The sequence below is a fragment of the Eutrigla gurnardus genome (assembly GCF_963514095.1).
Source record: "Eutrigla gurnardus genome assembly, chromosome: 19".
NCBI classification, from domain to species: Eukaryota; Metazoa; Chordata; class Actinopteri; order Perciformes; family Triglidae; genus Eutrigla; species Eutrigla gurnardus.
In genome coordinates this window covers 11,696,753-11,722,914 of record NC_139930.1, presented here as the reverse complement: position 1 = coordinate 11,722,914, position 26,162 = coordinate 11,696,753, and the positions used below count along the sequence as shown (strand labels likewise).

General features: G+C 42.7%; 3 protein-coding genes across 4 annotated transcripts; all 3 read right to left on the bottom strand.

Moving 5' to 3' along the window:
* Positions 1–875: 875 nt before the first annotated feature.
* On the bottom strand, positions 876–11,116 carry sapcd2 (suppressor APC domain containing 2). 2 transcript variants are annotated; one of them, XM_084035724.1, is made up of 6 exons: positions 10,113–11,116; positions 7,151–7,284; positions 3,835–3,981; positions 3,368–3,469; positions 2,571–2,678; positions 876–2,468 (listed from the first exon to the last, which is right to left on the bottom strand). In XM_084035724.1, the coding sequence occupies exons 1-6, from the start codon at positions 10,900–10,902 to the stop codon at positions 2,340–2,342; spliced, it is 1,410 nt and encodes a 469-aa protein (XP_083891850.1). In that variant the 5' UTR covers positions 10,903–11,116; the 3' UTR covers positions 876–2,339. The 2 variants fall into 2 exon arrangements, with proteins under 2 accessions (XP_083891850.1, XP_083891849.1); XM_084035723.1 differs by having other exon boundaries at positions 2,571–2,681; positions 10,113–11,115.
* A 2,428-nt stretch (positions 11,117–13,544) lies between these two features.
* On the bottom strand, positions 13,545–15,864 carry tmem141 (transmembrane protein 141). Its single transcript, XM_084035278.1, has 5 exons — positions 15,722–15,864; positions 15,471–15,537; positions 14,711–14,794; positions 14,514–14,624; positions 13,545–14,341 (listed from the first exon to the last, which is right to left on the bottom strand). The coding sequence occupies exons 1-5, from the start codon at positions 15,773–15,775 to the stop codon at positions 14,280–14,282; spliced, it is 378 nt and encodes a 125-aa protein (XP_083891404.1). The 5' UTR covers positions 15,776–15,864; the 3' UTR covers positions 13,545–14,279.
* Positions 15,865–18,475: 2,611 nt separating this feature from the next.
* Positions 18,476–23,822, bottom strand: zmynd19 (zinc finger, MYND-type containing 19). Its single transcript, XM_084035220.1, has 6 exons — positions 23,552–23,822; positions 21,848–21,907; positions 21,658–21,764; positions 20,949–21,089; positions 20,520–20,700; positions 18,476–20,294 (listed from the first exon to the last, which is right to left on the bottom strand). Exons 1-6 carry the CDS (start codon positions 23,600–23,602, stop codon positions 20,151–20,153), a joined length of 684 nt encoding a protein of 227 aa, XP_083891346.1. The 5' UTR covers positions 23,603–23,822; the 3' UTR covers positions 18,476–20,150.
* Between the last annotated feature and the right edge of the window lie 2,340 nt (positions 23,823–26,162).

Sequence of the window (26,162 nt, the reverse complement as noted above, 5' to 3'; positions counted from 1 at the left end):
AAAAAGCTGGCATAAATGTATATTATATGTGGATAAATGTACATATTCATGACTATGTAGTTTCTTGAGTTCTCAGCAGCACCCATCTATAATTCCCTGCACCCACTGTGCAGCTCTCCAGCTATGCTCCTCATTAAAGCCCAGCAGAGCTGATCACATCTGAGGGTGAAATGAACAATCAGATCATCCTCACTGTCTGAGGACATTGCCTTAATTCATGACAGGAAACGATAACAGGACTAAGCAGCGCAGGCCCTCCTGGAAATTCAGATCCTATAATAGAACGTTGAGTTGTTTCTTTTCAACGACTCATTGAAAACCAGATGGAGACACTGTATGAAATCGCTTCCCATGGTCGCTGCAAGATATGGAAGCATAAAAGGAGATGTAAAACTGCCAGGCGGTTAGGGTTTCTCTGAAACTGAGCCATCATTTACCACAACATCCGTACAAAGATCTTACAATATCTTTTCTCTGCTTTTCTTCAGGCGACTGTGGCTCAGTTGGTAGAGCGGGTTGTGAATGTGTATGACTGCTGTATGTTTGAGGTGGTGGTCGGAGGAGCCATAGGCGCAGAACGCCAGCCACGCTTCCATCAGTCAGCCCCAGGGCAGCTGTGGCTACTATCCTAGTTTACCACCAACCTGGAACCCTGTCAGAGCGCTTTGAGTGTCTAGAAAAGCACCATACAAATCCTATCCATTATTATTGTTATTCAATAAGCTGCAAGGTCTTCACATGAAATATGACTAAAACTGTGAAAAACGTTTTCTTTTAACTTTTTACTTAAATGTAAGTGTTTAAACAATTGTATTTCGGCTTTTTATTTTATACATCATGAGAAAAACACATTGCAAGTAACCACAGAACCATAGTCAGCATTGTTCGGTCGTATTTATTTCTTTACATTTTATCTGAATTTGAGTACTCTCGATAGAAAGCAGAAGGAAAAAGAGTTTCACTCATAAGTAATGTAGTTAAAGCAGCAACAAACATACAATCAAACAAGTGGGAAACAGACACCAACATGTGCAGACATCCCAGCAGTACCGTACAGAGCCTTTATAAAACTACCTTTCTTTTATTCTACCGCCACCCACTAACTACATAATTCTCTTGTAAACTTTTGTGGAGTGTTTTTTTTTTGTTTGTTTTTTTTACAGTTTTAGTCTAGAGCCAACATTTCCAGGCTGATCCTGTTAAAGAGGGACACTTACGGGGACAAAAATGGGTTCATATACATCAGGTTTCACACAGAAATCTCTTTAGAAGATAAATACTTTGGAGCTGAAAATATGACCCATGCTGACCCATGCTGACCCATGCCCATGATGTAGTAATATATCGCCAAAGTGACATTTTCTTTTGTTTCTGATGTGGCATCAGAAAATCTCCCAACCAAGGAGCTCGGGCTCCGACATATTCCCCGTCTGCCATGTTTGTCCTCCTCAGCTCTCTTCTACGTGCAAACTTCCACACTTCTCCCGCCCATCTCCACCTCTACAGCTCGTAGGCTGTCCTTCCATCTCTTTTCACCAACCGAAAAATAAAAACATCTCAAAAATTCATAAAAGTTCTTAACGTTAAACATGCTACCGTGATATTAAAAAAAGAAGAAAAATCTGTTCTTTTCAGTAATTCCTGTCTCTCAGTGTTTGAAATGAAACACTCTAAAACCCAGAAAGCCAAAATAACAGGTAAACACATTATTATTAATTGACATTAAAAGGAAGGGAATACTGAAAGACAAGGGAAAAGTGTATCTTATTATCATTTATATCAGAGTACCAAACTAACAAAAATGGAATTGATAGGTCACAGCAAGCAGATGCAGCTTGTGATTTGTTTCCGTATTAAACTGGAAGAATATGGCATTTTATTCCAACAGAAACCCACTAAGTTCATGTTTTGTATACTACCTGTCGAGCAGCAGAAGTAACAAAGAAACAATCCTTTGGGTGTGAGAGTCGAGATCTAGCAGATGCTGTAATCCTGCAAGAATCGGAGTGGTGAGATCTCATGAGACCCGACTGGTGTCGTTGATAGCGTTCTGGTCTTTTCAGCTTAGTTGGAGTGTTCATGCAGGAAACGTAAGAAGACAGCGAGTAAAAGACTCCCAGGTCAGGTTAAGGCTTTCCTCGCCGCGCTCTCATCTAGGTAGTGCATGGTTTGGTTTGGTTTCGGAGTGGAGTGGTCACATGGTACAGTCGAACGGGTTGGCGTGTCGTGGCTGAAAAGGTGCATCGCTGCTACAAGTGTTGGTAAACAACAGTCAGTTTACAGTCTTATGCTGTAAGACTGGGTTTGCTGACATGCTACGGGGTTGGGTGTGATGGTTTTCAGATGAAGGTGGAGTCCATGGTGCTGGTGTCGTGCGCGCTGCGGGCTCGAGCCTCAAATAGCTGTTTTATCAGCGACGACTTCTCCTGCTCCAGCTGGGCGATCCGCTCGCTCCTCTCCGTCACCTCCTTCAGGAAAAGAAAGAGTGACTGTGTGAGTGACTGAAAAACAACTGCACTGACTGTTAAGCATCAGAGACTTCCGCCTATTAATGTAGACTGCATCAAAACCTGTGTGAGAAGTCGGTTCTGGTCCTTCAGTCTCTGGATGGCTTGTGGCGGAGCTGGACCCGGAGGTTGGCCGTTAGCTGCTGTCTGAGCAGCGCTGGAAGGAAAAGACTGCTGGGAAACGAAGAGGAACCGGTGTCAGGTACACCCAGCTTCCCTTCTACTCAACAATATTTGGGGTTTGAATATTCACTGCATCAGTTGCACTCAATTCCCCAAAACAAGTGTTTTGTCAGCATTTCCAAATTGTCTACAGCGATGTTAGCACTACACTGCGAGCTAAATGCTAACGGTACCATACTAACATGCTCATAGAGACGCTGTAAACATGCTGATGTTTAGCAGGTATAATATTGAGCGGTCTAAGTTTAGCATGCTAACATTTGCTAATTAGCACTAAACTCAATGGGAATGTCAATGGTTCAAAAACATTTTGTAGAAATCTCAAGTCTCAATGCAGTTTCATGAGATTGCAATCCCGAGAACCAAGTCACAAAATATGGCTAAAAAGCTCCACAAATCATAAACCCTGCCTAGTTAGCTAAAATAGGGACATGAATATGTCCAGACACAAGAATCACATGAGCCTACTGGTATTCATTTCCAAAACATTGTGCAGTTCTAGTCTCACAGTGAATCGCATCCTGGATCGTTAACAGTGAGCAAGTATTGTTTCATCTATGAAAAATAAGCATATGTCCATCCACATGATGGTTTCTAGATTCTATTTAAATTACAAGACACTGACAATGCTTGAGAATTGCATAAAAATGCAAGTCAACGGGGCAGGCAGCACTCACCATCCCGGAGCAGGAAATAAGGTCGTTGAGGCAGCGGTTGACTTCTTGCAATTTGGGTATTAGAGCATTCATGCGACTTTGATTGGCTTCTGTGAAGAAATCCTGAGATGAGAGAACATAACAGACAATTACGATGAAATTCAGAAAAGAAAACAATGTCCTTTTAAAAAAGCTGAAAAAAGAAGCCATTCTTTTCCCATCCTGTGAGATCGTGTTTATTTTTTAGGTCAAACCATAAATCTCTGCCAATAGAATTAAAGTTCATACATTATTTTCTTTTGAAAACGTTATTTTACTTTGAAACATAAAAAGGCCACATTCAACAACTATAAATATTTATCAGATAGTTGCTGGAAATATCTTCTCATGATGAGATACTTTCTATTTTTGTACAGTTATACATACAAATAATAATAAAAATGCATCTCCAATCCTTTTAGTGGTTTTAGCCCAGTGTTTGAACTGACCGTGCAGTGGGAGCTCTGGCCGACCTGCCGCTGTCTCTCTGTGACATTGTGGATCTGGCCCTGGTACCAGTCACGGGCCCGCTCCACCACCTCCAGGCCCGTCAGCAGGGAGTCCTTCTCCTGCTCCAGCTCTTTCATTTGCTTCAACTGTGTGAGTTGAAAGTTAAAAGGGAGAGTGTGTTGTTGGTAAGTGAAAAGGAGAGGGACAGCAGGGTGGGAGAGAGAGGAAAGACAGATTTGATTAAGAGCAGAGAAAAAGAAACTTTCTGTGCAGATCTCACATAGAGACAGAAAGCATCTCCTTTTCATATTCCCATCGCGATTCCAAGCGCTGCCAAGATTACATCTAATTACAGATTTTTGGCTGCCAGCAGTCTGCATGGTAGACAAACTCCCGTCTTTCACCAGGGCATCTGCAGCAAACCCTTTGTGCTGGCGGAGACAATGGCGCCGTACCAATTGTGCCGGACTCTCCTCCCATCCTGAACAATGTTTAGAGGAGCAATCAGTCCGGCGTCATGACAACCGCGCAGCAACCTAAGAATGGGATAAACAGCACTTCAACTATGGCCACCCCAGTGTGTGTGTGTGAAAGAGAAAGAGAGTGTGTGTGTGTTTGTGTGTGTGTGTGAGTTGAGTTGTGCTGACCAGGCTGTCCATGCAGCACACTGCCACAGTCCAGGCCTCATTGCTGGCATTCAGCCACCTGGTGTGTCATCTTTCTATCCAGCCATCGTCCCTACATCCCCTGTGTAGCTCAGTACATTCCTGTGGTCATCGCTCATCAGTGCCATTTAAAACACTGCCATGCTCGAACACATTGTGAAAGTAAACCAAACCAGGACAGGTTCAATAGTCTTTCTTTAACATATTTGTGCTCTTTCCCAAAGAGCCTGAAGCAAGAGTACACACAGAGGAAGAGAGTAAGGGGGGTTTCGGGAGAGGAGGGGGGCATCAGAGGGGTAGGGTCTGTGTCTAGAATGAAGCATGACCCAGTGTCAGGCTGCATGAATGTGCCGTAGTCCACGGGCAAGAAAACCATTAAAAAGAAAGAAAGAGAGAAAGAAATAGAAAATACACACAGAGAGGGAGCAGAACAGCAAATGGCTGAAAGGTTATAGAAAAGTGCATGTATGTGTGTGTGTGCTGGCTGAATGAGCAGGCATGAATACACACAACAACGCACATACAATACCATGGCACCCATTGCACAAGCGGGTGAGCTAAAAACACAAAGAAGAACATAACGGCCTTTCAAACTGCACCATGAAACAGTGTGGTCTGAACCTTGAGGCTCCACAATACCACAGCAGACCCAAATATATTCAATCTAGCTTTAAATTATAGAGAGAAAATCAGCAAGTCTACACATTTAAAAGAAAATAGAACCAGGATATATCAGCATTCTTGATCAATGACTTGTGATCGATTAAATTCATTGTCATTCTGACACTCAACTGATCGACTCTTTTCAACGCTCTACAATACCACAACAGGTTTGGACTAACAAGACTCGAAAAGTGAAAAGATTTCATTATTGATCTGCCAGTTATTTTTGTGATAATCAATTCATTGATGAGTTTATTAAATGTTAGAGAAACACAGAAAACTGCCCATCAATTATTAGTTTGTTTTCAAACAAAAACTTCATAAATCAAAGATATTCAACTGACAACTACAACAAAGAAAGTAGTCTGTTTGTAACCAGCACATAATGAAACGTTCGCTTGATAAAACACCTGTAAACATTGTAGTCGATTCAATTCTGGCAGTTTATTATTCCATTAGTCGTCTCAGCACTAGATCAAACCCTAAAGCTCGACAATACAACAGCAGTTTAGCCCCAAAGTCCGTAAAACTGGCTTAAATAAATAGTTTAACATGTTCAACAAACTGAATTCCCTCTTTTCTATCAATCACCATTAAACATGATGCAAATTTTCAAATATCGAAAGATGCACCAGTTACAGAACCACCTCAACAGATCCTCTACAATCATCTCTCCCTGTCCTTCTGCGTCTTTCCCTCCCTCTCGTCCTACTCACCCAGAGGAAAAAGTGCAGGGCCTTGCTGCTGTAGAGGCTACTGCTGAGGGGGATGAAGACGGTAGTGTAGGCAGCCAACACAGCTGTCCAGGCTGGGCCGGGCCGGCCGAGCGGGTCCTCTACTTCTATCAGGCCCCTGGGCCGGACCCGGCTCACTACCATCAGGGCAGCGGCGGGCCAAGGCGGCCTGGGTGGGAGGGCCAGAGGGAAGGGGGAGGAGGAGAGGGGCAGGGAGGGGAGGGGAGAAGGAGGGGAGGCCCTCAGTCAGCCGCTCCAGACACAGAGGCCAAGGGGAGAAGACACGGAGACGGCGACACAGACAGGGAGAGAAAGAGGGAGAGGAGGCGTGCTAGAGAGAGTGAGAAATGTTGAGGCAGGGGGAGAGAGACGAAGAGTGAAGGGAGGCATGACCTCCCGACTGGAGGGTGGGAGGGGCAGAGTGAGGGGGAGGCAGCGGGCAGAGGGATGGGAGGGAAATGTGGGGGCCAATAGAGAGTGAAATGGAGACGAGCTGCTCCTGGAAAACCCTTCCTTCATGATTTTACTGTTTACTTTTCCATGTTGATGAAATATTTTCAAAGCCTCAATCCTTGTTATGCAATCACACTTCAAATCATCAAAGTCCTAGTCCAAGCTGACCTCGGCCTCTCTACTACAGATCTGGAATCTTTTGCCCAATGATGATAGGTATCCAAAAAAAATCGTTCAAAAGAATTCACGTGTAACCCACTAGTGGGTGAAAAGCTGAAAATTCTTAAAAGAAATCTCCCCTACAACATCATATTTAGTTACTTAGTGTAATACTACACCTTCATTCACTGTTGTTATTGTCAGGCCAACAGCACAATAGCCAAAGATATTCAAGTCCTCATATACGGTGGAATGGGCATATTAACAGAACCCACTGATTGCTAGCACACTGGGTTTTTTAGCTGTCAATACCAGAGGTTGTCAAACGAAGTGATATTTTATAAGCAGCGGGTTTGAAACGGTGAGTGCAGCCGTCTAAGTAAGTAAAGCAACACAAACTGGGTGGATCCACAGCACCCATGCAACACTAATTTCAAGGTGGTTAGCTGTCTAGGCTGGGCTGGGCCGGCCAAGCGAGTTCTCTACTTCAATTAATGAAATGCATGTGTACAACACTGACATTCAGAATCGTCTCTCATGGGTAAGACTATGGCCCAGGCGTGGCCCCTTCATAAAAACTTTTAAGATGCTTTGTAGAGACACTACACACTGTGTGTGTGTGTGTGTGTGTGTGTACCAACCATTCCGTAATCCACTCCATTGGATATGGTATGCCGCCTCTGCTCTTCCCGACTCCGCCCATGTCGCCTGGAGACGCCCGTAAATCCTGTTGCTGATTCACTGTGAGATCTCGGTAAACCTGATTTCACAACACCTAGACAAATGTGAAACATCACAGATTTAATCAATATACACTGTAGTCATGCACTCGGCAATTACTACAGTTGTACTACTTGCCTGCTAAACACAGCTGTGATAACAGTATAGAGGGGGAACACATGTTATACAATATTTTCTGAAACCAATTTGATAATATGACTCATATGTACTAATTATTTAGGCAATTCAAATGTACCACTTTAGTAGTTAAGAGGCAGTGGTGGTAAAAAACATTGTTATTACAGCGGGCATGCCACGCACGCAAGCTTTATTTTTTTATTATTATTATTATTTAGAGGGAAACATTCAAATTGAATCATCTTAAAAAAGGTCTCATATTTATGTTAAACTTTTCAGTTATGAAGTCTAAATCAGTCCCTGGTCTATACAGCATGAGATAGAATTTCTCTGGGCAAAAGACGTCCACATCTGTAGACAGACAGTAATGAATGAGTTGCCAGTGTTTACCACAGGAGGGAGCTGTACTCTGCCAATGTGTGTGGACACTGAACTCCACCATGCTCCCTTGTTTGATTACGTGACCGAGGATGAGTTCAGTGGAGCAGACAGAAATATGTGAAGTATCTGATCTTCATCGAGCCCTGGAGAGCTCCGAGAGCTCAACGAGACACGACAACCCACTTGAATTAATGAAACCTAAAGCAAACACCACTTTTTAGGCAGGGTTTCCCAGAAAACTGCTAAAATGTTTGCTTTGTTGTACAACAGGAAGACAGAGTCGGAAATCTGTCCACTTTAGTGAACCTCATCTTCCAAAGAGATTGTGTAATATGATCGAAAGCTCCAAAAGAGCTACTAAATAGACCTCACGTTGAGACTGTTTTGTCAGCTGCTGTTTTCCCAAACTTTGGAACTCAACCCAGTTATTCCAAAAATAACATATAAAAAAGGGTTTCCTGTCACAGCTGAAATACATGCAGGTCCGATAAAGCAGAGGCTGAGAGCGTCAGGACTCTGGTGATGTCCAGGGTGTTGGGGAGGATTTCACCACTGCCGTGATTCAGTGAGCCCTGATCGGTCTGCTGTAATCTGGCCTAATCCAGCAGGGTTTGGCTGCATGTGAGAGATTACAGCACGGTCACTGCTGGTCTGCTGGTGGATGCCCGAAACAAAATAAGTGGACATAATATCACATACACGTGTGATATTTGGATACAACATCTCTTATCAAATCTATGGGATTAATAAACTGCTAACACCCTCCACTCCTGGGGAAACTTTCCATAAGATTTTAGAAACTCACTGCAGCGGTTTGCTCCCATTCAGCCACAAAAGCAACTGATGCTGAGCGATTCATCCCAAAGGTGCTGAAATGTAGGCTCAGTTTAACTCAGAAAGCCTTGTTCTTCATGGATCTCGTTTGGGCACATCGTGATTGTATCATTGCATATTTTAGGATTACGATATCCCTTTCTTTAAGATAACAAAAAACTGACAAATAGCACAAAAAAAGCATGTAAACTTCCATCTATCTATCTGAACAAAACCACTGTATTAGTGTAACGCAAGTGGTGTAAGCAGTGAAAGCCCCGAGGGCTCGACAGGGAGAGTGTGCAAAAGTGTCACTCTTATCACTCGAGACAGGCCTGGCTGTACAGAGATCAGGCAAACTCGGACAGACTCTAGCTGAGGATGTGTGTGAGTGTGTGTGTGTGTGTGTGTGTGTGCGTGTGCGTGTGTGTGTGAGAGAGAGAGAGAGAGAGAGAGTGCGTGTGTGAAATAACTCTTATGATTGTGAGAGAAAGAAGAACAAAAGCTTGTATGAGAGTGAGAGACTGTATGTATGAACAAGATAATGAGCAGGCAAACTGGGAATTTCTCAGCAGCGGCAGCTCGTACCAGCCTACATCCGGCTCACCAGGGAGGAACGGATGAAGAAATGAACGTGCATACAACCGACCATCACCAGTTTCCCAGTCAGAGGGGCCGTGGCAGGAATGACTGAGCCTCCACAAGACGAACCCCCAAGATAGTTAATGCTCTGCAGGAATTTCTGACACGACCTCTGACCTGACCGGGGTTAACAACAGCAATTATTCAACTAGCCACCCATCGATGCAGCAGAGGTCATTAAACAGGGCCTGTTTAAGCTGTGACATAACACTGACACCTGAGAGGTGTCAACAATAACGGTTGTTGACCCCCACTGAGACTAAAGACTCCCTTTTAACAGTAACCATTTTAACGTTACAATACTGACATGCAAATACAAGCACTCTGCATACACTAAACAGTGTTCTACATGGACCGCTGCATCCAATTTCAATAGAATATGAGATCGAAGCTGGCAAGACTGCAGTGGACATATCAACTCAGTTATGCATGTAATCAAGTGGCTCACGAATTCAGCCTTAAGTGTATTTTTTATTCTGTGTTCTGTCTTGGTGAGTTAATTTGCATTTTTAAGTCAGCAGCAAATTGATAAATTCTGAACTTAGGATGGGAATAAAATGCAGATGCAACTGCAGGCAGCAGCATCTTAGATGACTATTTTGGTAGTGCAGATGTGCTGAGGGTTTTTATTATTATTATTTTTTATGTCATTGCAAATTTAGCATCTTTGGGTTTTGGGCAGTCAGTGTATTTGTGGCTTTTTGTGATGGATTTTCTTCACCATTTTATGATATTTTATGAGCTAAAAATAAATAGAAAACCTCTGCAGTCCTTGTTGATTGTCAGATGAGTTGAGGGCCAATATGCGGTGTGTGTGTGTTGATGTTATATCTGGATTATGGAGTTTAATTTATTAGACATGATTATTCCGGGAGACATCATTGATAAGTATTTGCTTTCGCCACTTACTTGGTCCTTGGAGCTGCGGGGACTCCAGAGCGAGCGACTCGATGGTCCTGACCCGGCTCTGCTGCAGCTGTGTGGGTTTGGTGGCGTGGGCCGGGTCGGCCCGGTAACACCCGCCCCCCGGAGCGACAGAGTTCTGCTCCAAACTCCGCCCGGTCCTCTCGAAGCCCGCGCTGTACCGCACCGGTCCACACGCGGGGTACCCGGACCCCTCCTCCGGCCTGGCCCGGCTCTGGAGGGAGGACGCCCGGTGCTGCATGGTGTTGGTCACGTTGCTCGGCCCCAGCGGACGGACCTTGTTCTCGACCCGTGTCCCGACGCCGCCCGCGGACAGCGGGGCGGGTTTCTGGGTCTGCTTCGGTGCCTGCTGCGGGTGCACGGCAGCCTGGGCCTTGAAGTGGGCGCTGTGCTCCGGGTTCAGCATGGAGTAGCGCAGCCCCGCGACGAACCGCTCAAAGGTGAGGCAGCCATGCGGCGGAGTGACCCTCCTCAGGCAGCTCAGCACCCCGCCGGGCAGCTCCCGGGTGTCTGCCCCCTGCCAGCGGCTCTCGATCTCCGAGATGTGGACATACCCCCGTCCACCGTCATCCAAAATGTCAAACAGGGTCCTCAGGCTGTGTAGGAAGGCTTTGGGCAGGCCATCTGTTGAATACTCCGTCTCTTTCGGCTGCACTTTTGCCGCTTTAAAGCCCTCCGCTTTGCCTTGTAACGCTTCTTTTCTGGGTCCAACACGGCTGTAAATCGCCGACGTCCCATTCAGTTTGCAACCCTGCTCGGTCGCTATCAACGCCATGATTGTACCGACGTTCTCCACCGACTAATCAATCAAAAACTCATCAACAGAAGTTGGCTAACTTATATAACTAATATTTAACACACAGCCCGAACCTACAGAATAACACGAGAGATACACGCGTACCGAGCAGTAAAATACATATCCTAATAAAGCCTTTTTACTCAAAACAGTCCCGAAACTTCACCGTTCTGCCTGCCTGTCCTCCCCTCGAAACTCCGCCGATCTGTGATCCATACTTTCCTTTTTCTAGCGAGGACCGCCCTTCAAACGGCTGTGCGCGAGCGTCCCGGGACCAGCCATTGGCCGCGGTGGGCACGAGCTCGGCGCTCATTGGTGCAGGCCCGAGGTAGGCTCCAGTTTGAGTTGTGTGCTTTTGTTATTACTAATGCTGAGACGTTATTCATACAGCCTGGATATTATTATCCTCCCCTTCCACATAATCAGAAGGAGCTGGATAAACGATCCCCTTACGGCCCCACACACACTCACAACGGTGCTTTTGTTTCACATTATTAAATAACCTGGGATAGAATGAATATAAACAGTTAACCCATTAATGTTGATTATATGTCACACAAATCACACAAATGTTTACTATCATTTACTGCAACATAGAATTCCGTGAAAGTAATTAACTAGTAACCAGTAATTACTGTAAAAAAAACAAAAACACTTAATCCTTCAGTTTATCACAAAAAAACAACAACCACCAAATAGGGAGTATTTAAAACTGTGATCTTAAAAGTAACTAAGGCATTAAGACACGTGTATTGGAGTAAAAGTATAAATAATAAAAAATTATAATGTAATGCAAACAAAATAGGGTTTAATACCTCTCTGGCAGAAAAACTGAACAAAGAGGTCCTTAAAATGTAGAATTCATTATAGAGCTATTGTTCCATGTTGCATTAGATTGTGCATTATTGTACACACAGCCTTGCTGTTAAGCCTATTAGCCTACCTTCCATAATCTTCTAGAATTTAAAATAATCTTATTGACCATACATGGGATACTTGCCTGTATACATTTTAACAGTAACCACTGATGTTAGAAGGATTTGGTAACACAAAAGTCACAATGATCATATTCAAATAAAGCGTTAACTGTGTCTCTTCCTCCCTCCAAAGACCGTTTCGTCATGCGGAGGCTTTGACGTGACCTACTGTGATGCATATCAAGTTTTTCTCTCGGTCAGGCTGCTCCACACAAACACATCGCAACCATTTCTGGCGTTTCAGGGACACTTCTGTTTTTCTTTCTTCGGCGATGAGTCACATGAGAGAAACTCCCTGCATAGAACCGTATTTATCTCTGACCTGCCCAGACTTGAGCTCTCGTCTCCACATCGAGTGTGAAAGCCTTCGCACTGATTAACGTTAAAGATATTGGCACACTCTATGTACCGCCTCACATGTTATTCATGTTATTTGTTTAACAAATGCAACTTTACATTTGTCTTTCGTAGAGAAGAGCCTGAACGATCAATAAATGAACCCTCCCTCTGACAGTCAATCCCACACACCAGTTGTTCTTGTTAACACATCAATTTGTGGGAATGGATTATGACTCAAGGCTAAAACGGCCAAATAGATCCAATTTTCAAACACTCAATAGTGTGTCAGATTATACTGTGGGGCTGAGATAATTAAAATAAAATAAAAAAAATGCTACAAACTGTGTGTTTCAGGGCTGGATTGTTATATAAGACAAGGTGAAAGAAAGAGCAGGAGACAAGCTCGCTGTCCAGTTGCAGCCCAGTTAAGTGTGATCACTCAGGGTCAGACACCCAAGCTCTGACTCCAGCTCTGCTCATCTCTCTCTCTCATGTTGTCACGCACATGCACTGCTGCCAAACACACACACACACACACACATTAGGCTTCATAAACCATGCCAGTGGTTGCCAGGCGTGCCAAAAGAGCCGGTCCATACCGCTGTTTGTTTTAGTTATTGGACACGTAGCACCGCGGGCCAGTCACTCCTCTCATGTAACACACAGTCTTCTCCCCTCATTATCTCCCTCTCTCTGCTTCTTTAATGTCTTTTCATTCAGCAGCATCAATGTGCATGTGACAAAGGATTTGAGAGCTTATTCAATTCATGAAGCCTGCTGGGTTTTTTTTGGTTTTTTTTCTCCTTTTGGATGGAGAGAGACAGAGAGAGAATTCAAACCCTTCAAATCTTGGAGGTGTTAAATCAGATTTGGATTGCAGTGGGAGGACGAGAGCGAGAGGAAGCGGGAGTGGGGGTGGATTCGGGGAAAGGGAAGAAAAAAAACAAAACCTTAAAGCTTAAACCTTATCTGCTCTTATTCAGATTGCCTTAAGTAGGAGACATGTTTTCATTTTACAAACGCTGTAAAGATGTTTCCCGCTGCAACGACATGAGCTTGTTCTCAGTAAATGAGACCTGGACTTTGGTCACTTCATTCACTCGAGGTGTTAAAGCTTGAAAGACTCTATTGTTTCAAAGGCCTGCACTGCATGGTGCAGCATTTACGTTACTAACACCTTATTGTACAAAGTGGTTCAGCTATGCAAATAAACTGGAGTCACAGTGTTGTTTTAAGAAAGCAAAATGTAACCAGAAGCACTTTTTTTCTGTCGTGGACAGGGTTACCAGAACAAGAGACTGAGGGTTATCGGAGATTTTGGAGCATTTATTCAGAATTTAAAAAATAAATGTTTCACTTACATGCATCTAGAGCCACTTTCAGCCTTTCAGGAGTATGGCAGCAGTTGCATATCTGAGTCAGAATAGAGTGTCATCATCCGTTAAGGGTCTGGAACTGGGCCTCTACTCAACATTCAACCATTTGGAGAAGAGTGCAGCACCTGGATGAGCTTGTCATCTTCTATCTGAGGGGTGCTGGGCACTTCTCCCTCATGTAGTCCAAAGCACCCATGGTTTAAATCATCAATGTGTAATTTAGATAATCTGCTCACCAATTACTACAATATACAGCTCTGCAAATCCCATACCGTGACAACTAGTGGCTGGTTTTGGTACAGCAGCGTTAATTCTGTTGCATGTCAAACAAACGCATCCAAATAATAATACCGGATCACAAGCTTAACATCAGATTCCTCGTAAAAAAAAAAAAACACACTAATTCCTGACCTCCGATTGGGGAAACTCATCTGTTTATCCACACAGCGATACTGTTATGACATTTAAAAGCTCCTCAAACTCTTGAACCGGACAAAATGACTTCATTCATGAGCTGTATTGCAGAAACAGGGGGTGAAAATTTGAATGCGATATGCATCATCTCACATCCACCGCTCTCTCTACAGTCAGTAGAATATCTAGTGCATTTTCTGAAAAGGTGTAGTTATATACAGCAGATACACAAGTGTGTTTAAAGCTCTGTTCATTCCATTGCATCGCCATACTTTGTCTTCTCAGGTCCTGTCGGTGCCTCTGGTTTAGACACTGAAAGACAAACAGACACATATTGACATAAAGCGTTAAAGTCTGCAGGACAAAAAGGCCGATTTACTTCCATAAAATGACTGTTGCTTCTCCTGTTTTGAGGTGATCTAACAAGGCATTTACTACCATAAACAAATTTCATAACGGCCCAGGATGAATCGTGTGTGCTCACCCTGCGGTGGTGATCTGTCAGGGACTTTACCGGTTTCCAGCAACAACCAAAGGTCTGTGCATTTCTGCGTTTCCCAGCGAGTCACTGCGTAACTTCCCACTGAGGACGCCACTGAGAGGGAAGAGAGAGGCGTGGTTGGAGAGGGGAGTAAAGGTGAGCCACGCATGTTGAAACCTATTGACGGGTTCATTTCTCACCGATCGCAATGAGAAGGTTCCATTGAAGAGGATAAGGAAGCTTCCTCTGGAGAACCTTCTGAACAGCAAATAACCCAGCAGTGCCTGCACAAGGAAGCCAGGAGACATCTCAACAGCAGCCATATCGAACATTAATACTTTCTTCGATTCGTTAAACCACAACATTCATTTTCATTATGGCAACATCACAAATGCTTTGTGACACTATTGTCCTCTTCAGCTTCAGATTTTTGGTTTTCTTTTTTTCTCCCTCTATTCACCAAAGATCGAAACATTATCGATTGTGGTTTAGTCAGTCTGCATCTACGTTGATCTAGATTTCAGTCAATTAAAAAGTACTCCAGTGGAAAAGTGGGTTATAATGGCAAAAATGATACTTTTTATATCAACACCTACGATATCACAGAGTCCTGTCTGAAGTCAGATGAAGCTGGTGCTCTCATGTATTTTCATAAAGTGTTTGCAAATAATCCATATCAAAGCTTGTATTATTACCACTATTATGAATATACAACCATCGTCATGACTCTGTGTAATGGAAACATCCTGCTTTGCTGACACTAGAAACATTGCAGAATATAGCTCCCTCCTGTGGTTTACACGGGAAAAAATAATAATGTAGTTTCCTTTATCTTCTTACTATTTCCTTGGCGTTATAATATAAAATCCAGTATAATGTATTATTTTAAAATGCCTGGTAATTCAGTGATGACGATATAATAAATAAAAGACAACAGTGTATTTCCTAGTAATGACTTACCAAGTATAAAGGTCCCAGTCCCCTTCATGAATGCATGAGACTGACAGGCAGCATAACTCTGTAAACCCTGAAAGACAACGTGAGACAGCGTTTACTACTACTACTACTACCACACTTTACCACGTATATAATATAATGCAACATTTCCAGTACGTTACAAATGTTATCAGCTAAATCATTTGACTGTCACTGTCCTCCAGAGACGAAGAGAATAAAAAGGTTAAAAACAAAACACAAACGAAAAAACCCACGGGATGTTTTGCTGCTAACGCGTCGTCCACTTTGGTGAGCCCGATATTGACCATTTTGCCGGCTGTTGGTGGAAGTCCTACATGAGAAATAACATTAGCTCATACGAGACTGTTTTCGTAAGCCCACTGTTATAAAACTTCCGTGCTGCAGAACAAGAATGGGTAGAGAGAGGACCGGCATTTTGCATGTACACCAGCGACGCCTGACGGACTGGAGGTGGTACTGCAGCTCACCGCCAAAGAAAACTAAACACATTTAAAAAGATAATTTATTAAAAATTATAAAGACGTCTCACAAAAAAAAAAACCATAGCTTTCATTTAAACAAACTAAAAAAATTAAATGATTCTGAAACAGATACTTCCAGTAAGATGAATAATTTATAATTATTATAATGTAATAATTATTATAATGTATATCTTTACTGTTCCTTATTCATTACATTCTAATCTCTAATGCAATATTATGATATCCAAAATCTGAGACGATATCAAGTCTCATGTCACAATATCTAAATGACATTGATATATTGATATATATGGGATTGCCATTACTGACATTCATTTTAAGGCCCTGTAAACAGATTAATACATAAAGGTTGGTGCTTACATAAATTCATCAGAGTAGCCAGTCTGTAAATTGACATGTGTGACCTCAGACCTGCCACGCCACAGCACGCTGACCCCTGCAGCCCCTCTGTTGACCTTTGACCCCACAGTGACTTTGAGGGTTCTGCTGAACGCTGGAGATGAGCGGGAAGAAGAAGAAGAAGAAGACAACGACGACATATGGAAGGAATCCAACTACTGTTGAAACACAAAGGCTTAAGTTACCAGACATCTGTCACTTGTTACACAAGACAAAGCATAGAGAAGACTCCATGACTCCACAGATGCAAGTGACAAAGCCACAGGCTTCATGTGTTTACAAGGTATTTTAAATACAGGGTAAAAAGACGACAAATCAACTACAAGTATTAATGGTGGTACAGTGGTTAGCGCTGTTGCAGCACTGTATGGTAAACAAGACTAAACTGCATGAGCGATCAGGGTTAGGGTTAGGTTAACATGTAACTCACCATCAAACCAGAGGGGGCAGTGATGTAAGAAATTGATCTGATTTGACAGTTGGTTTGAGTGGGGGATCAAATGTCACTGATCCCTCCATCAGATATCATGTAAAACTACTTCACACACAAAAAGAGGGAAATATGTATAATTATTTCCATTCCCTATTTTTTCCTATCTTTAGATATATTTTTTTAATTGACTATTGATCTTGATAAAATGTCAGAAAATTGTGAAATAAGCATCGAAGAGATTAAGATATTTAATTTACAATTGAGTAAAACAGACAACAAAGTTTGAACAGCCTGAATTGACCTTAGTTTTCTTGCTAAATGACTTAATGACTAATCTATAATGAACATGCATGTTGACTGATTCTAAATTGATCGTAACAATGAGTCGTATTTGTAGCAACAGACTCCTTTGGTGAATCTTGGAAATGATTTTAACATAATGTTAGTGAAAAGTCTATGGAGGGATTTACAGTCAAATAAATAAATAACTGGTAACACACTTTAATTCCCTTGTTTAGCATTTAAAGGCCATATGGAAACATTAAGTAAATGGTTTATAACACTATGAGGTACAGTAGTGGTAGGCAGATATATGTTTGTTCATGTATTTAACAACACACATACTTCGGAAACAAATAAAGATCACAATTATAAGACCTGAAGATGTTCAGACTATTCAGGCTGGTTGGATTGATTTTCTTGAAACTAACTTTCATTATTAAGGAGCTTCTACGTGTTCTTCTGTCTGTGACCAAACACTTAACTATAAGCCAACAATTAAACCTAAACATATATCATTAACTTCTTAACCTTGCGCAACCTCCAACTGAAATAAGCATAGTTTGAAATGTTACAACACTCCCCTCCCACATTTATCGGCATTATTCACACTTAAACTCCACAAGCCCACTCCAACAAATGAGGTTCATTTTATTTATTATCATTTAACATTGGAAAAGCAACGGTCAGTTAACCCCCCTCCCCTCCCACCCAAACTGTACCATTCACATATTGTAGCTCTTTATTTCTAGGTGATTAATGTGTATATTCTTACAAAACAAAGATTTCAGACACAATCTGTACACTCCAAATCCAAGTCACACCCCTCCCGTCAACCCATCGATGACAAACACACTAACATGGGGAAGCCAAATGTTTTAGTGCAGTGTTGAAAACCTGTTCGCACGCACATACAAAATAAACAATCAACAAGTCGCATGTACATCTGTCAGTTACATGCTCGCTGTGTGTCTGGACTCCTCATCGAAGACACGAGAGGACACATGAAGCAGGTGTGCGTTGTACGTAATACAAGGAAGGCAGGCGATTGAGGAGAAAGTGGACACAGAGCCAGGACTGCCGTGTCTTCGGAAAAAGAAGCAGGAAATGGTTCAGTTCATGAAACCACTGTCCAAAATTAAATATACCAAAAAGGTGAGTAAAAAGGGGCGGGGGGAGGGAGGGGGGATTCAAGTTTTACACTCCAAGATGTTTCTCACATGGAAGATTTTTAGTGATGACAGTGTGCAGTGTGGAAAATCTGGAAGGGCAACACAGAGGCAGACTCACTCACTCATGATCAGAAAACACAAATAAAATAGATCAAAGTTAACAGAGTTGAAATCTTCAGTCCCCCTCCCTGCCCAAAAGATGTGACATTAAAAAAGGTCCCATAGTGTACACTTTTTTTTTAATAATGTTTGCCTTCAAATATCACCAGGACAAAATGACATGTTTCACAATCAAATGTTTTAAATAAATAAAGCTCCATTGATAGAATTTCTAAAAAAAAAAAGAAATAATAATAATAATAATAATAATAATAATAATAATAACCCTTAGAGCAAACTCACACAAGAAACTGAGCAAATCCCCCCCCCCCCCAAAAAAAAAAAAAAAAAAAAAAAAACACGCATACCATAACCCTGCAGGTGCAAAAAAATACAGTTTGAAAAGACTGGTGTCTGTTAAAAAAAAACAAAAAAACAACAGCAAACTAAGACTGACTGGAGGGATTTAAACCAGTTGACACGGGAGTGCCAAACTACAGGTCACAGTAGACTTTGGTAGAGATAATCATCAGAAAACCTTGAGAGCAAGATACCACACTTCTGGAGAACATGAAATAAATTATTTTGAGATCACAAGTAAGAAGTTTCTCATACCGTGACCAACATAACAAGCTTTGTTTCTGTGGGATCATGACAAAGGCCCGTCAAAGTGCTCATATCAACCGGAACAGCTTTCTAAATAGCAACTGGAGAATTTTGACAATCGTTTTTTAAATGTAAGAAATCCAGTTACTTCAGGTGATAAAACTTTGTACCTTGTCTTAAACAACAAGTCCGATCAAATTGATAGAAAAATTAAATTACTCAACGGTCAAGAAAACCTCTAGAAAAATTTACTTTGGCAGCTACTTTATTACAGAACAGCGAAAAATATTTTAACCCACCAATTTATGATTAAATATGAAATTTAAAACTGTAATATGGCCCCTTCAAGAAGAGAATAGACATACATTAACCCTGCCCATAACCCAGGTTGACCATTTCAATGTCCTTCAGTACATATTGGCAGCACATACATACTCTCACATACATACTCTCACACACACACAAGCATACGCAACTACACACTCAATACTGGTAGTGTGATTCAATCAGTGAAATCTCTGATGTGTGTCGTGGTTGGCTGCGCGGGGGAGTACGACAGACAGGGAGGCGGCTAAGGTGTCGATGACCATGAAGACAGCAGCCGTGTGCACCAGAGAGGTCAGAGAGGGAGCAATACAGTGAAAAGGTCCATGTCCCATTGTACCAGCTGAATGACAGGTACTGCAGCCCCTGCGTCCCCCAGTTTGCACAGACGTCACCACACCCAGCGGCTGGGTGGAGGAACAAAAGTGGATGACGACAACGGTCCATATTGTGGTCCAAAGAAGCTTGTCTAGTTCATCAACAAGACTACTTTTCCACCTCACATAGAACCATAGCAGCAGGTAGAGCTCGAGGGCCTCTCTCCTCGAGAAAAATGGAAAAAAAACAAAAAACAAACAAAAACAAAATAATACCTTTCCCCGTCATCCAGCAAGCAAGCTATGGAGAATTACCAGTTCTGGGAAGTGACAGATGTCTTTTTGCTCTATTCTCCTTCCCCCTCCTCCATCTTCTTACCCCCTGAATCCATCAAACAATCAACCAACATTGTCCTCTGCCGTTAGTCTCTTGTCATCAATCCCCCCCCACCCCCCCATTTTGCACTTCATCCCCGCTCCCCTCCCACAAGTCTATACCTAACCCCCCGCCCCCCGTTCGCCCTCCTCTCCCAGGCGAGGATGAGGGCAGATCATCGTTCAGGCTCCGACTCCAGGGCCAGCACCCGCTTGCGCTCGCGACACTGCTTCTTATGGGCGGGCCAGTCCCTCTGCTGGCACTGGGAGCCACAGTAGCGCGCCACCTGGCAGCGGCCGCAGATGTTGAACTCCCGCAGCTGTGGAAAAGCAAGGAACAAGGTCACGTATGGCTCTGGGCCCTTCTATCTAATGCTTTGGTACTGTGACTGTAGGTAACAATTTGAACGCGTGGATGGGTTCATGAGGGGGAAAACTATATAGTTTTCATCTCACACTAAAATAACTTAACCACACATCGAATTGATTAAAATCTGACTTGAAAATCATGCAAGTATCAGAAGAATGCCAGTTTCAGTACATACCCTCCTCTCGATGAGTGAACAAGGGGGATAATGACACTCATAGTAGGTACAGGAACACTCCTCTTCCTCCACCAGCTCCCCATTAGCGTTGTAGTAGCGTGTGCGGCTCAGCTCCAGATACTGCTCCTCCACGGGGTCGGCCGGTACCTGCTGGATGGCCAGCCAGTACAGAGACTGCTCTCTGGACAAGTAAGAAAACATGGGGAAACATACAGTCACGTATATGGGCTTTTACACACAGCAACACAAGAAGCCAGTTCTTAACTTTTATATATTACTCACTCAATATTGTTGAGAACCGAACATAATTATTTTCCCCTAATTTCCAAAATACATAACTAGTAAATGTACACAGTGTGATGCTAATGCAATCCTAATTTTCTGGGACCAAAAGTCAAAATGTCAGCACCAGTATGACTGTATTCCTACCTCTGTTTGCTGGAAATTTCTTCTGGCTTGGGACTCCAACCCACTGGGACAAGTCGCAGGTTGTCTAGCCGGTTGTCCACTGTCACAGAGTTGATATGGATGACTTGAAAACTGGGGGCAATGCCTCCTCTGTGCTTCTCCCTGGGTCAAGACATGCATCCAGATCATAAATCAACCAGTCTTTTACCAGCTACAAAACTCATTAGGATGAGATCCACTAATATAGGTGTGTTAGCAAGACAGCCAGGCCTGCATGTTGGCCACTTCCATGTTTAATTCAACACTTCTCACATAAGAAGAGCATGGTTTCTAATGGCCACAAGCAGGGTTTTTTAAAAAGAAAGGCAGCTCACAATTTTCACAAATAATACTGTGCAGATAAGTTTACACGCTGATAAACATGTGATAATACAACATTATATGAAAGGTAAATAACAAGAAGAGATGCAATTTGTGCATAATAGTAGCCTCTTCAGCATTCCTCTTGCAATTGTAATTGTTTTCAAATTGAAAACTGACTGTTGAAACTATATTCATCCATCTCCTGTTGTCCTATTCAGAATATACAGATCAATTATAATCGGAGGACCCCATCAAGGACACTTCCCGCATAAGAATGATAACCTATGTTGTCCAAGACTTGACCCCAGATGCTCCAACAGGAAAGAGGTGCTTATTCCACACCTGACATGCTGAACAATTTACTCACCAGAGCAGCTCATGCAAAGGCCTTCCAGCCCAGCGGCCTTTGCCAATGTCGAAAGCGTAGGCGAAGATCTTAGCTCCATTGCCATCTGCATCTACCTCCATGCGTGCCTGGAAATGGTATAACGTAACGTTTTGACAACAGTACTATTGGAAAGCGGTAACAGTGATTAAGTTAAATTATCATGGCTTACCTCAAACGCATAGTTTTCCACAAGCGGTATGTCCTGCTCATCAATCAGTGTGTATTTTGTCTGGAACGAGAATGGAGGGAGAATATTTTCATGTCAACAGCCACGACTCTTTTGTAGGCCTGCTTGAGCACAGGCCCGACTGTGATTACATTTTGGGAAACTTTACAAGGAACTTTACAAGGAATCCAAAGGTTAAACAGACAATCTGAGAGTAGGACCCATATAAGCCTTCAAGCATTCACCACCAAGTAGTAGTATGAAAATCTAAGCAGTAAATGATGAGAGAATTCAATCTGTGAAGATGTATAAAACAATTTGATATGCGCATGCTTGTCTATTGCAGAACCGCCTGTTATTTAGCTATGGCTATCAAGAACTTTGCATTCATTTACAACTTATTTACAACTGTGTCCAACCTGAAAAAATGAATCAGATTCAAATCACGCTTTAGTGAACACCTATCCACAATTCAACTGGTTTGCACAGACGTACAAAGTCAAATAATGATAAGCAGCTGAAGATAATGTTCAAACTCCTGCATGGGGAATTTGCCCTGCACGTGACAGCTGCAACACAGATATCAAACATCATCAGACATGTCCACCTTAACAACCCATTTGAACCAATCAAACGGTTTCATCTCGTGTTGACAATTTCGCAGCCATCCGAGCTCCCGGTTAGTAGGAGGGACTCGCAAAATGCACGTGACGACATACCAACACAATAGCCCCACGCTACACCGAGCGTGGTACAAAACAGCACAGGGTGGTGTTGTCCACATACCAAAAGGTCGACACATGCAATGTGACACTTTGTGTGTACTGCCAGACTATTGTGGAGCTCGTATAGAGGGGAAAAAAGCAGACACGCGGCAGGGGAAAGTGACATCATGTTAAAAAAAAAAGTTTCGTGACTGCTGACTGGAGCCCAGGAGCGCTGTCACTCAGCAGGTGGGCAATGGATTTGAACCAAACTGCCTGCATCATCTATCCTGAGTGTCTTGTGACACGAGCGGCCAGCCAGCAGCCTATCTTGACCCATCATTCAGCCACAGTATAACGTCACAACCGGCGTGGTGCTCTAGTGATGCTACTTAAGCAAGAGATAAATAAAATAGAGGCAGATTTTGCGCCACAGATGTCGGCTGGTGTGCCCGTCTTGCCGATGCTTTGTCACTTGCACAAAAGAATCAGTTGATGGAGCATGGCAATGGCTTCCTCATTAGCCAGACACTACACCATGTAATCCAAATAACACAGCTAGCGTGGCACTGCTAACTCCACCGCCGGCCGTTGTAATGCGACCCGCCGCTCGGAAAGAAAATAACAACGGTTCGCCGTTTCAACCCGACACCGGTCACGACAAAATAAGCAGCCCCTGTGTTTACCTTGTGGTGCTATTCGACCGTTAAACGTCAGCCAACGGCTAACGTTACATGCTAGTTAGCGTTAGCATCATAGCGAGACTGTGTGGTGGCGGCGGAGGCAACACAGAGAACCAGTCTGGCTCGGCCGGCTTCTCTAATCCGTTCAAGTGCAGTTATATTCGGTAAAGCCGTGCCACTCCCGCATCGCCAACGAGTTCGTGACCATAAACGCCGCTGACTAGCACCGACTCATCACCGAGAAACCCATTTTCCATCGCCTTTTGTGGTCCCCGCGGGCCCTCCCCGGCCGCACATGGCAGTCCTGCGATCCAGCTCACCTTCCCGGCCACACGGCCGAGCCGTACGATCCCGAGCTTGAAATCCGACATCAGGAGGACGGGGCGGTGGTGACAGAGAGAGGCGTAGGGTCCAAACGAAGCTGGTTTCAGGTCTAACACTCGCCGGGGCAGCCTCTCAGCCCCACCGCGATGCCAGTTTGGGTTAACTGGTTGGGTGTTCGCCCTGACTCCGGGTCTCTCCAGCAGCAGCCCAACCTCGGTGACACACCGCTGCTGGCGCAGGAAAGCCGAGCGAGCTGCTGGGGGCGGGGGGCGACGAGCCACTAATCTCAACGTCCAATCAAACTCGACGTTACGTTTTTTTAAAACAGGAAGCGTCCGATCACGTTGTCCAATACTAAACGAATATTTATAACGACCGCCCTTTTCAGTTATTACGTCATTGAACTCTCGTGACCACATCCAGCCTTTTTCGCGCGAAATGTTTGATAGATGGGTGGGAATATGTCTTTCTCCATAAGAGAGCTGAATACCACCGTATCTTTTATTATTGTCCTAAAAGTATTTCCCACATAGTCCACCATTAGAAAATACACACTCATAACGCTGTTGACAACCTAAAACTGCAAGAACTCTCTGTATTATATATATTTTATATTTGCAAATGTTCCCACGAGTCAAGGAAGGTTTGTTTATTTGCATGACATCATTATGATCTAAAAGTCAATGGGGTGAGTGGAAACACATGAGCAGGCACGGAAACACTACTGGCCTCTCTGAGTCAATCATTTGCCTTGTGTTCATCTGTTAAGTGGTGTTTGACATCATAAAGTTTGCTGGAAAATTGTAGACTTAATCATGCAGGGCCATAGAGGCTTGTATACTGTACATCAACAACCCTGCACTGCTACAGTACCACAAATAATACAACAATGAAAGCAAATACATTAAAGTTTCAATGGGTTTTTTTGTGTCATTTTTGTTTAGCATAATTGATGATGGTAATCTTTGGGCTATTTGTTATTTGGTTTCTTTGTATGTCAATTATATATGTTTTTACAGTTCAAATATATTTATTGCAAATATATTTCTTATAATGTTAAATAGACATTTCAATTGCCCGTCATTTTATTTCCATTCATTTAGAGGAATGAACTAGAAATGATTTAATCCTCACATAATCTAATGCTCCTTTGGTAGCACACTGGAGGATGTAACTAGTTGCATTCATTATTACCTGTCCGGATACAAAAGACTTTCAGTGAAGTGAGTGAGCACCCTCTGGAGATCAGGACCTGTATTACAGAAACTTAATAATATGGAAAAATTGTACATTTAAAAAAAAAAGAAAGTTTGAGATTAAGAAGAAAATTAGAAGAATAATCGGGGGAAAAATCTAATATATATATACCTTTTTTTTTTATACATAATACAGTTAAAGAGTTTCCATTGCTTTGTTGAGTTATTGAATGTCTTGGTTAAATACTTCTAAACAAACACAGGACATTTTTTCCAGGAAACCACAGCTCGTGTCCTGTGCGAAACTAAAAGAAAACATTGACATTAGCAGTACAGGGCATGTTACTCAGAAAGTGTAATAAGCATGTTTTTATTTATTACTCCATAAAAAAAAGTGGCAAATGGAATAACCTTTACTAAGGCAGGAAAGTCAGTAAATCAGTCTACATTGATGAATGTGGTTGGTTCTTACAGTACTTGCTTTATACTGTTGGAGAAGCTCCTCATTCAGCTCATGAAGTCCCTGCAGCATCATAGCACGACACGTGTTGATACGTTTGCAGCCTCTGAGAAGTGCTAGAGTTGATAGACGCAGCCATTCACTTTATTTGTCACTGCCTGAAAACATCACCAGGCTGCCACGTTACAACCATAACTACCCCAGCACACATCACACTGGTCAGTTATGACTCCATATTTCTGCTTGTTTATAAGGAGGTGTCCAGTTAAGTAACATTTAGTTGTTTTTCCACTTTTTTACCAGATAATATTAACAATAATAAGAATTAATTTAATTTACAAAGCACGCTTCATACAACGCAATCTAAAATTGTGTCACATACAAGGAAAAACAACTATAGTACAAAACTAAACAATTTACAGAAGAGAACCATGCAGTTTTAAGGGTTGGAAAAGGAGAAATAAAATGATTAAAAAACAAAATGTTCCAAGCCCAGCTTAAGACCGGTAAGTAATCAGCTCTTTCTTCCACAACAAGCTTTACTCAACTTTTGTTTGCTACCTTTTTCCATTATAAAACAGCTTTTTATGTTGGAAACAATGGCAGCCTTGTGCCTCCGCTGTTCCCGATTCAGAGTGAAATATGTGGAAACTCACCTTGTCTCAGCCAGAAGGCAGCACGCTCTTCTGTCAATCACTCCTATCCAGTTACTCACAGACATGGAGCTGGGAGGAGTGGGAGGTGTGTCACTTCTTGTGCAGGTTTAAATTTCATGAGATTCAAACTCTGTCCTTCCAAACGTGTGTAGCTTTAACAAAAAGTCTTTCATTTAAAGTTGTAGTTTAAGTAATGGGTAAAGGGATCCAAAGAGGTTTACAAAGCCTTTTACTTCCCTTTGATTGAAACCGCTCATCCTCCTCTTCAAGCATTTAACAGGAAGTTAGCAGCCTT